General features: G+C 45.3%; 2 protein-coding genes across 4 annotated transcripts; one reads left to right on the plus strand and one right to left on the minus strand.

The window, feature by feature from the left end:
• The first annotated feature begins 1,230 nt into the window (after window positions 1-1,230).
• LOC120649450 (PRA1 family protein E-like) lies at window positions 1,231-2,362 on the plus strand. The gene has a single exon (XM_039926243.1). The coding sequence runs from the start codon at window positions 1,405-1,407 to the stop codon at window positions 2,113-2,115; it is 711 nt and encodes a 236-aa protein (XP_039782177.1). The 5' UTR covers window positions 1,231-1,404; the 3' UTR covers window positions 2,116-2,362.
• Window positions 2,363-2,507: 145 nt separating this feature from the next.
• On the minus strand, window positions 2,508-11,753 carry LOC120649449 (DNA (cytosine-5)-methyltransferase 1A-like). 3 transcript variants are annotated; one of them, XM_039926240.1, is made up of 15 exons: window positions 11,589-11,753; window positions 11,026-11,091; window positions 10,767-10,821; window positions 10,031-10,077; window positions 7,114-8,560; window positions 5,436-6,912; window positions 5,140-5,304; window positions 4,832-5,027; window positions 4,638-4,749; window positions 4,411-4,558; window positions 4,111-4,308; window positions 3,746-4,024; window positions 3,482-3,643; window positions 3,146-3,364; window positions 2,508-2,937 (listed from the first exon to the last, which is right to left on the minus strand). In XM_039926240.1, exons 4-15 carry the CDS (start codon window positions 10,068-10,070, stop codon window positions 2,806-2,808), a joined length of 4,575 nt encoding a protein of 1,524 aa, XP_039782174.1. In that variant the 5' UTR covers window positions 10,071-10,077; window positions 10,767-10,821; window positions 11,026-11,091; window positions 11,589-11,753; the 3' UTR covers window positions 2,508-2,805. The 3 variants fall into 3 exon arrangements, with proteins under 3 accessions (XP_039782174.1, XP_039782176.1, XP_039782175.1); XM_039926242.1 differs by having other exon boundaries at window positions 10,737-10,821; XM_039926241.1 differs by lacking the exon at window positions 10,767-10,821 and having other exon boundaries at window positions 11,589-11,750.

Here is an 11,753-nt window from a genome sequence, read left to right on the forward strand (position 1 = left end):
GGCACCTTAGACCATCCACGATGCTTTGAATCCAAAACGCGCATCAGCCATCTCAACGGCACCAACAGAGGAGGAAGCAATTTGCACCGGCGCTCAACGAAGCGCCAGTCAGAAGAAGCAGCCACCGTCGCCAGCCACACTACGCTTAAAGCCAGTTGTTTAGGTTGTGCGGGATGTGAGTAGTTAATGTGAGAGTTTTTCTTTTAGGTTGTGTTAAGCTGGTTTTGCCGGCTTGTGTCCATTTGGAGTCCGTTCTATTTGGGTTGTAATTGAACACTGTACTAATTTATTATTCATCTTAATACAATAATATGTTGCGCGTGTATTCGAGAAAAAAAACTCAGCAAAAACTTGCAAAGCAGGGGAAGAACGGATTGGTTCCCCTTTTGCAGCAAAAGAGAAGGTCCCTGACCTCCCAAAGATCTTGCTGAAGATCTCGCCGGAGAAGACGCTGTAATCGCCGCCATCACATGAGGAGCTCCATCGCGGCTGCTACCCTCGACAACCATAGCTCCACCGTCTTCATCGACGGCAAGCATACACTAGGTCTAGACTAAGAATCATCTAATCTATATACATTCGAGCGGCAATTCACTAACTTACCTCCCTCTCCAGCGCCGGGCCGGCCGCCAGAGAGGAAGGGAGCCGGCAAAATTGCCGTCGATCGGAACCCACTCTCACCCCGGTGTCGCCGTTGTCGCTTGTCTAAACTGTAGCAGGGGATTCTGACCACGATCCTTCTATTTCTTAAATTTAAAACGATGTCATAATATTTTTAGATACGGATAGGGTAGTTGCGGTCTTTGTAGATTTTCGTACTTCTATGAGAGATGATGCATTTCCGCTCCGAAGAAGACACAGCGCCTTCTAATTTCGCTGGATTTTGCATGAGGAATAACATCATGTTCAACAAGGACATGTGCCAAATTTGGTTTCACAGAAGAAAAGAAAAACAATCTGCCAAATGCCTACGGTAGTGAAATTTTGTTCCTTGGATACACGATTGATCTGGTCTTCTTTCTCATTCTCATGAAGCCAAGTGAGTGTATGCCATGCATGATCGTTCGCAGTTGGGAGAAGGTTGTGGCACTCATGTTCGCATGCCCAAAACCGTTTCCGCTTTGCACTAAATCTATTTTTTTCCAGCGGTTTTGATCTGCCGACGCTGCAAAAGTCCCTGAAAATGGCATTAAATAAGCCAATTGGCCACTTGAAAAATCAATCCCCAAACCTTTCCCCTTCTCTCTCTCTCTCTCTTCAGATCCGCTTCAGCGCCCCCCGATCGAAGAAGCCAAGCAGCCAGCCCGAACACAGCTCGCGCAAGCCACCGCACCAATCCCACCGCCCGAGGCTCGATCCATCGCCTCCCCCGCCCGTCGCCCCGCCCCGCCCCGCCCGCGCGCCATGTCCTCCTCCACCGCGTCGTGGTCGCGCTACGGCGCCGTCCCCACCTCTCCCCTGCCCCCGCCGGCCAGGCCGGAGGGTGTTGGGGCCGCGGTGGCGGTGGCGGACGGGGCAGCGGGCGGCGAGGAGGCGGCGCCCTCGTCGTCGTCGGCGGCGACGGCGACGGCGGCGGAGGCCGGGGTCGCCTTCTTCTCCCGCGCGCGGGCGTTCGCGGGGTCCGCGGCGGGGCGGCCGCGCGCGTGGCGGGAGGTGCTTGACCCGACGGCGTTCTCGCGCCCCGAAAGCTGCGGGGAGGCCCGCGCGCGGGCGCGGCGGAACCTCGCCTACTTCCGCGCCAACTACGCGCTGGCGGCGCTCGTGCTCGTCTTCCTCGGCCTCGTCTACCGACCGGTGTCCATGCTCGTGTTCCTGGCGCTCTTCGTCGCCTGGCTGGGCCTCTACTTCGGCCGGGGCGAGGGGGAGCCGCTCGTCTGCCTCCGCCGCGAGGTCGACGACCGCGTCGTACTGGCCGTGCTCTCGGCCGCCACGGTGCTCGCCGTCGCGCTCACCCGCGCGGGGCTCAACCTCCTCGTCTCGCTCCTCGTCGCCGCAGCCGTCATCGGCGTGCACGCCGCGTTCAGGGTGAACTACTACCTCGACGAGAGGGACGCGTTCGACGTCGCCGGCAGCTCATTCACGGATAACGGATACGGCTACACGCTCCCGAGATGATAGAGGCGGAGGCAATTCAGCTGATGAGATTGTTGATTGATTGTGGTTCTGATCCATCCCTGGGATTTTGCAAGGTGTTCATGGAAGCTGTGATGTTCTTACTATTTTTGCAGCGTGTTCTTAACTTCATTTGTAGTTTGCATGCTGTGTATAGCAATTTTCAGGCTCCTTTTGATTTGGATGTAGTATTCTGTAATTTCTGAGGGGATTGGGATTTGGGATTATTTAAATTGCTTTTGAAGACAAATTCCAGAGCATCCTGTGCCGGGAAGTGTATATCACCAGTTAAACACACGTATATTAAACTAAAACAAAAGCAGGGGAGCTAGTACACAAATATGGCAGGAGATTCATGTGAATAGCTTAGCTATGCACCTTGATCCAGAGCCAAGTGAGCTTAAATTGTGGAGGTCATATGGAACTGCAGAAAGTAAAGCTGATGATGGCCATCCCTGCTTGACAAGATGCCCGGATAGTCTCACAAATTTTACAATTGGTTCATGCCTTCATAGCAGTACACGAGATTATACCCCGCTGAGATAAGTCACCATCCACAAAAGCTACGACACCAATGCTATGATCCTGTTGGTGTTAACCACTTAACCACCCTCCTCCCGTTAGATGTACAAAATGCCTGTCTACAGTTCACAAAATGCTGGAAGAGTCCAGTGCCGATCACATGCAAGCGGCTCAGCGCTTGGCGTCGATGGCTTCCTTGAGCTTCCTCCCGAGCGCGTAGGCAAGCGGAGGCGGCACGGCATTCCCGATCTGCCTGTGCTTGCACTGGATGTTGCCCGCGAACCGGTAGCTGTCAGGGAAGCCCTGCATACATAGACCATGCAAATAGGATTAGGAGATTCAGAAGAAGAAATGCATAAATGCTCTGAAGTTCATCATAAGGTACCTCAAGTCTGAACCTGTGTGTGGTTCTCTTTAGATAATTCAGACACTATAAAGCAGGCTACTAAGCGTTGGTAATTTAGGTTACTGAAATAGGATTAGTTGTTGCGGTGCCAAATTGGCGAATTACCTGAGACCTGGCACACTCACGGACTGTGATGATCCTGTCCTGCTCAGGGTGGAAGCACATGCCGACCTTGCCCATAGGCTGGGGATCGGTCACAGAGGTGGGGAAATTGCCGTCCCAGTCCAGCCTTCCATACAGCCCCTTCCACTGATTGTGCCTTTTGGCTGTGTTGGGCAGGCACCAGGGTATCAGGTCCACCAGTTGCCCGGTTGACAGCTTCACCTGCGGACTCGCATCCACGAGAATTTTCTTAACCATTGGGAAAGGGGCATGGCTACCTAGAGCAAAGGCAAAGGTATTATAAAACCACCGGGGGGCAAAGGAGCATAATACGGTTACCTTCTCATCTGGCAGGTCATGCCAGTCACAGCCAGGTCTCTTTGGAATGTGCTTGCACCTGATGAGATTCAGCTCGTTCATCTCCTTGGAGATGTGGTCATTCAACGACATCGTGTTGCGCCTGATCTTCTTCTGGAACCATGACACTGGCTCGCTCCCATACTGCACCGCAGAAAAGAGTAAATCCAGCTGATGCTACAAGATCAAGGGCACCAAGAGAAGAAAGCGACCAGAGAGTGAAGTTGCCGTGACACTGACTCATACCTGTATTGTTGGCTTGCTGGCGCCATTTTCCACAGGTGGGAGATCCCCAACTGTATCTCTAACTGTTATTGACCGGAAAGGTGCCCCTGCGGCAGTGCTCTTGACAGCCGCGTAGTATTTGCCATCAGGTAGGTTTATCTTCAGCTCAGGGCTAGCAAAGACGTGCATTGGTTCAGGCCACTCCGGAAGGATTTCCCCGGGTGCGGCAGCCCAGATGAATGCCCTTTTCCTGGACTGGGCGACACCATAGGCACCTGCCTCTAGAATGCCAAATCGAACCTGAAAATGTGAAGGAAAAGGCTCCAACATTCAGTGTGGAACAAAATGCTAGAATGCAAGTACTAGAAGAGAAAAATGGCAAGCACCTGGTATCCCATCTCAAGGAGTGATGCAAGTGTTAGTCTGAAGGTCTGGCATTTGTTGAACGAAACGAAGTTCCTGACATTTTCTAGGAGAAAGAATCTAGGGCGGAAATATTCCGCAAAAGAGAGGAATGCTAGGATCATCTCACACTGAACCTTGCTCCAGGGACTTTGATTGAATCTGTTCATTCCAGAAAAACCCTGCAAAAAGGATGCACAGAAAAAGTCATGCAAAATATGCAATTGATTTAGAAGATTGAATAAGCATAAAAATGTGTCCTGTTCAGAGGAAAAACAACATACCTGACATGGAGGTCCACCATTGATAAAGTCTACTTCGCCAGGCACAGGCAGATTCTTGGTCTTCCCATCAGAAAGTTTTGATGCTCGTTCAGCAGCCTCAGAAGTAGATATGCAATCATCAGCATCACCACACTTATCCATTATTGCCCTACGTGACAATGCTCAGAAATGAGTTGAAGACACAGTATGCATGAATAATCATATCCATAAAAAAGAATTGCGCGTACTTCAAAATCACATTGCAGTTCTCCACAAATACTGCTGCTTCTGGATGATTTTCACCAAATGCTTCCCCAGCAGGCTCTTCATATTCAATTGCCCACTTTGTTTGTGATGCTCCTACAGAATTGTATGGTCAGAAAGTAAACAAATGTGGTAGTCAAGGTGTTCCCATCAACCCACATGCACAAAAAATGCATACCAGCTAGCTGCAATCCTTCAGATAAACCTCCGCAGCCAGCGAAAATATCAAGGGTTGCAAGAGCATTCTCTGATAGCGTATCCTTATTTTTGTCTGAACCAGCTAGCTCATGCTCACAAATTTGCTTTCCTTTATTCTTCTTTGAAGTGGAAGGTGCCCTCCTTATCAGTGACATTATTTTAACATTGTGTGGAAGCTGGTTCATGATAAAGCAAGATAAGTTCAATGAACCATCTAAAGAAAAATTTTCAGAAAAAAGAAGTCTGAGTTACTGAGAAATGGAAAACGTGAAATTCAGAATGTCTGACCTGTTTCAGGGCCCCAGTAGCAGGATCGAACAAATGTTCACAGTAAAATACGTGCTCAGCCACCACTGGAAGATCTGAATTTGGAAGGTCGTCCTTAATCCTAACTTCACATTTTCCCTCAATCATGGCCACTGGTACAGTCAAGGTATCTTCACTGTAGTATACCTGGATGAAACGACAGCTCAAATATTAAAGATCAAAAGACAACACAAGGGAAGTGTGAGTGGTTAGTCACAAGTTCATCTACATAATTTAAAGAAGAATGATGCAGTGATTATTAGACATAACTAGCGAACCTCTCTGATATCTGATGCATAGGCTTTTGTTGATGATATGTCATCAGGCCTGTAAAACCTTCTTACATTGACTTTTGTCGATTCTGGATGTGCTTTATTAGATCCAGCAGGAGCATGGATACTCAACACATGACATACAGCATAAGGCTTTAGGCCCACGTTTCTTCCAGCTTTGTAGGTCTCGTGGCCCTCCCATTGGGAGAAAAATTCAGGCCTAACATACAGATAGTCATTGACATTGTATCTGATATTCTTGAAGACAAAACTGGCCTCTGAAAGTATCTTGAATTCATCACCAACTTGTTTTCTCTCCTTACAGGAGCTACAGGCACCAGTTCCAATGCCAAGTTTATCATGAGGAACAGAGAAGAAACCACCTTTCTCTGGCCAGTATAAGCTTTTGCAAAAATATTCGACAGGTAGACCCTTCCTCTTCCTCTCCTCTGCCTTCGCCCTCTCAATCCTATTAACTTCTGAATTCTCTTTCCTGTATTTGTAGCCCCAGGGCACCAATTGGACATTAACAGTCACCAATTCTTTGATGTCACCTACTTCGAATTCTAGACAATCATTAGTCAAGAAAACCTCCCTTTCATTTGCAGCATTGCCAAGGATAGTCTGAAAACCTTTTTGCAGAATTCTTCCATGAACCATTTTCGTACCATCATGTTTCTCATACATGTACTCAGTAAAGCACATGATAGCTTCTCCTGAATCATCTTCCAATGTGACTGACTGACCAACACGAATAGTAAGACCTCGAACTGTAACACATTTGTATATAACTTCCCCAGACACTGTTTTTCCAGCAGTTTCCCCTTTCCAGTCAACTTCTTTGCAAGTCTTTGATGGTGACCTTCTAGACCGTGTTGATGGTGGGGTCCTCACAGGCTGTTCAATTTCAACGATAACCTCCTCTTCAGTATCATCTTCATTTTCTTCTTGCTCCTCATCAATTTCCTTTTGTTCATTTCCATCTATCATAGTATCTTCTGGGAAGTGTGCGGCATAATAATCACCCCATATCTTGCTGATGAATCTTGTAGTTGTTGCACGCATAAGCTTCCTTCTTAATATTGGGCCCATTTTTGCACTTGGGTTCAGATTCTCTCCTCTCATCGATTGAGATTTTTTCTTCATTACCAACTTTGTATGTCTCCTTTCTTCCATCTTCAGTACGAGGCCTGTGACAAAAGCACTCCGTCGGATAGAATCATCTGGAAAGTCTGCAAACTGCTGAAGTATAATTTGTCCATGTACCACAACATATGTTTCAACAACAGTTGTGCTTGATGATATAAATGCAGGGTGTCCACTGTCGAATTCTGCTACTTTTTTAATCACTTCGGTGAAACTAAGCTTTGAAGCACGACTTTGTTCTTTTAAAAGGGTGATGATGCTAACAGCCAGCCTTGCTGTTTTCAGCACGGGCTCACACCATGGAGCATATTGCTTTGTTGGCTGGCGTAATTTGTACCTAAAAAAATGATATCAATGATCAAACATAAGTTGAAGGAAGGCTAAAGAGAAAGCAACTGAAAGATGCCATGCTTAAAATAAAGTGTCAAATTCAAGGGCAGAGCTGCAATCCATGTGAAGCCTTTTTAAATCAAAGAGCTAGCATCTATTTTGACACAGTTACGAGTATAAAATGCAACAGAGCTCTCAGGGTATTTACCAAGCCACGTCAGTTCGAATGGTTATGCAGATCATTGAACCACCAAATTCAATAACCCACTCCTTTATTGGGCTCAGATAAATTGAAATTCCCTGATCTTCTTGGCATGATTTACTTGAGGAAGAAGATAACTGTGCTGACTCAGCAGTTGAACAGCAACTACCATCATCTTCTCTCATAAAACCAGATCCAAAGATCACTGTATCATTTTCAGCTCCTGATTTCATAGGGATGAGCTCCAAAGGAATGAGTCTGGAATCTGAATTATAAAGAGCCCAGTTGTTAAGGATTCTCACGGGCATATCACCAGAAAACATGTCAATGTCACTATCAAATATGTACTCGTCCATTTCTTGACTATATGATTTATAGTAAGATGGCAATGGATAGTCATTTGCAATCTCAGTTTCACTAATTTTGATGTAGACATTTTTCTGTGAGGTTCCACGTTTCCGTCTCTGCTTCATCATCTTCCATTCCTCCTCTTCCTGCAACAGTCTTGCTAATTTCTCATCATCCTCGCCTACTACCTTACACAGCTCATCCTTTATCTTCAGAGTTCCACTTGAAGGGATAGCAGAGAACTTGTTGATTTCTACTCTAGACTTACTTTCATTTCTTAGTGCAATAAGAACAGGAAGTGTGGCAAATATCTCATCATTGATGGCTGGTGTATTATCTAATACAACAAGTTGGTTGTATATGAACTCACCAATGGAGATGACAAAGTCTTTGCTCATTGTCCCACCAGATTTTCTGCTTGAATTAATGGAACGAATAACACTAGAAAGCAACTCTTCCAGGCCTATCTGAGGATTTCCACCAACTGATTTAACTAACTTCCTGTAAACTTCAACACAGACTCGAGTCTTCTCACTGAAGTGTTCAAAATAGGATCTATAACTGCTTGCCGGCTTCACACATTTGTAATCAGCTATTTCTGTTGAAACCCAAATTACAGCAATACCTTCATTGTACCCAGAAATTTTCCAGTCCTTAATTCGCCCAAATCCTGAACAGCGTATACCCTTTTCTCTATCCTTTTCCAGACCATTGTCAAAGGGCATGACAAGAGCTGTTATGAAAATAGCATCAACTTCAGACATTTCAAAGGGCTGCACATTACCATCTGCATCATGCAAGGTGAAATCAATGAGTTTTCTGGAAGGTCGACGATCTTCATGTTCTGTTTTTGTCAACCTGACAGCATCTATTTCCCATTCTTCCACCCTACTTTCCTTGACTGTGATAAATAAATCTTTTTCAGATAAGTCCAATTCCTTCTCTTTGAAATTAGAACGAGCAGCTGCCCTCTTTGGTCTCTTGCACACAATAGGAACATCAATGGTGCCCTTGCTCTCTGTTTTAGCCTCATGTTCAGTCACCATTTCTTCATTCTCGGTGAAATCAACTTTCATATTCTGAAGCTTTTTCCGCTTCTTTGTCCCTGAAAACCAGAAGAGCAATGAATGAACACATTAAAAATAACTGAATGCAAGGAAGGGAAGATCTGAAATACATGCATTCATTTAAACATGGAAAAGAGTTTGAAAAACAGAATTGTATTTAATAGACTTTAAATGAATGTATGCAGAAAGCAACAGCTCAATTCACGCAGCAAAAGATGTACCATGCTGAATCAATTTGTTAGTACATATAATCAAACCTAGGCATGCCTGACTAATGAACATGAGTGAATATGGTGCCTATCTGAGGACCAGTGGTGGTCACCAGTTTTTGAAGGCTCCCATTCACACCCCCCCCCCTTTGGTCGCGTTCCGGTCCCACACTATCCCAGATACTTAAAACTGCAGGTCAGGCAAGATGATGACAAATGGATAAAGTTAGAAAAGAGAGGAATTGGGACGTTTTGTATACTTTTTTTTTTGCAAGAGACCTTTTATAAACTATACTAATTTAGTTGCAGACTGGTAAATCCCTAACTACACAAAGAATGGACACAATAGTATGATTGAATCGGATAAGGATGACAGTTGCAGAACTACAGTATCGATTCTGCACAAATGGATAGATAAGTACCACAATATTGCTGGTAGCATACTAGGATATCCTGGCTCCTAGCATACTAGCATGTCCTGAAATAAGGATGGTTCTAAACTCTAAATGTAATCATTAAACAAGGTGGTATCCATGAGGCCTCATAAACACTAGTGTTTAAAGGTTTAAACACTTACAGCTACCAAACAGTGAACATTAGTTAAATTTGGTGCTTCAAAGGGTTCCTTTGAGCAGTGTTTCAACTTTCTAGTGGCTCACTCTTACCCCCACCTATATGGCACCGAAGATTGCAAATAAATGCAAACAGAAACCTTTAACAAAGCAACGCTCACTTTGCCTTCTTGGCATTGACATGAGCTCAAGCTATGGCAGAATGTGATCAAGGAAGGGGACAGCATGAATGATAGTGAGGGAGACAATGGTGAGAAGGAAGGCAGCAGCAGAAAGGACAAAGGAATGATAGCAATTTGATTCATGTGGTAGCAGTTTCATGATGACCTAACTGCAATGAGAAATTGAGGACAATTTATATCAAGGAATATTGGGTTTCCCCTTTGTTTAAAGTATAAATTAAAGTTGATGCTTCCTAATTCCTAAATCATATCAGTAGGTATCATAGCCATCTTAGCAATTTTTTTCTCAAACATGCAGGAGAGCTGTGTATCATTATATTGAGAAGGAATCAGGACCATCCTAGTATCCAACATGTATCATAGTACAGGCACAACATAAACTGGACTACTGGAGAATTGAAGTAACCTAGTTGGCATATATCAGCCTTACATCTTTAATGCATAAACAGAAAATAATTGTGCCCCAGTTCACAGCCTCATATGGTGCGCTACAGAATTGATAAAGAAAAGTCATATTGCAGTTACAAGGCATTTGAGAACAAGACCTGTAGCTGTTGCAACAGCAGGATGTGGATGCTTCGCCATAACACCTCTGTAAAGTTTAAAATCAAGCAAATATGTCAACAAACATTATAAAACAAATATGCAATAATGTAAAACATCAAATTGCAAGCTAAAATGGTTTTAGCAATTAAATTAGGAAATAAACATAATAGGAAACAATAACTTCACTAAACACATGATGATGATGCTTTGGTGAATGTTTTGCTGCTCAACCCTACTCGAATAACTACCTTGTTACACAGATTTAAAGCATAGCAACTAATATGCGGCCGAAATCAAATGCATATTACATGCAACTGATCATGTGCTCCTTTTGCAAATATATGATATTTGACAGATCAAAATTCCTCAACTTTGACTACCAATATATTTGTTACAATATAGGTTTGTTGTGAAAATAATACAATAGTCTAAGTGCTACATATTCTTGAGCACATGTACCCCTATGCTGTAATGAAAATATGAATAATTGGTAAGTACAACTTTCAATTCAATCATATTAAAATGTTGGAATAAGAAAACGCATTATCACCACATAACTAGGTTACACCGAGTTGTGCACCCGCTCACTCATTAAATATGGTACTATAAAAAGAGTGAACTTGTGAGGATTAATTTATTAAATACAGCGGGACCGTAGCTAAATGCCATCTTGTTCTCATGACTAGAGCAGAGTTTAGCACTAACAAACAATATAGCAGCAGCAACAGTAGGTACTTCTTGCAAATCAGAGAGGCCCAAGTGCCAAACCAAGTATGAATAGCTACTCCACCTGTCCACCAGACCAAAAGAAGCATGTCAAGGGAACTCCCCACTGATTTCACGATGGTTCATAGCTACTAATTAACAGCGATTCAATAAATGATTCGTAAGCAACTAGTACTTAAAAGAGCACAGATGTTGTTCGACTGAAGTGCTGCCATGATTGCTTGAAAAATGAGATACGCCCTCACAGAAAACGTAGGGACAGCATTACCAGTACGATCAGCGAAGTCCCCGGCGCTGGTCACAGTCACAGTTCCATCACCGAAATTCGCGATCCCTGCACAACGAAACAGCCAAATAGATCGTCAAAAGAACAGGAAAAAATATTCCGCACCGGATCCTAAAATGTATATCGCCTAAAGGAGCGCAGACGAACAAGGGATGCAACCGTTAGGCACATTAAGGCAACCTACGCACGCGGATCGGCAGCAGCAGCCAGCGGAACGAAGCCCCAATCCCTGCCTCGCTCGCCCATCAAACGGGATCCCACCAAATGAAAAATTTACACTGCCTCGGAATGCAGAAGAGCACGAAGGGGAGAGTAAAATCCCCAATGGAGACCGCAAAAGAGAGCTCGCTACGCAAACCGAGCGAGCTGCTGGGCGCCGCAAAATGCAGCCCGGTCCCGGGGAAGCACCTCCCGGCGACGATCCCCAGCGCGATCGGCGAAACGACACACCCGCCTACACGGCGGAAGGGAACCCCACGCCCAAAACCCTCTCGGAAGCAGTACTGCAAACGAAGCGAGCGAGCGAGCGACGACAACGTGCTCACCGAGGGAAGCGAAGAGGAGCAGCTCCCCTGGCGACGAGAGGCGCAGCGCGCGTCGGAGGCGTGTTTCTGCGGCGGCGGTGGCGGCGCGCGGCGAACGCAGTGTGGGGAGGCGAAGCGCGAGGGGGAGTGGGAAGGAAAGGAGGGGAAGTGGGGGGCAATAATGGA

The sequence above is a fragment of the Panicum virgatum genome, chromosome 9K (assembly GCF_016808335.1).
Source record: "Panicum virgatum strain AP13 chromosome 9K, P.virgatum_v5, whole genome shotgun sequence".
In the NCBI taxonomy this organism is placed as follows: Eukaryota; Viridiplantae; Streptophyta; class Magnoliopsida; order Poales; family Poaceae; genus Panicum; species Panicum virgatum.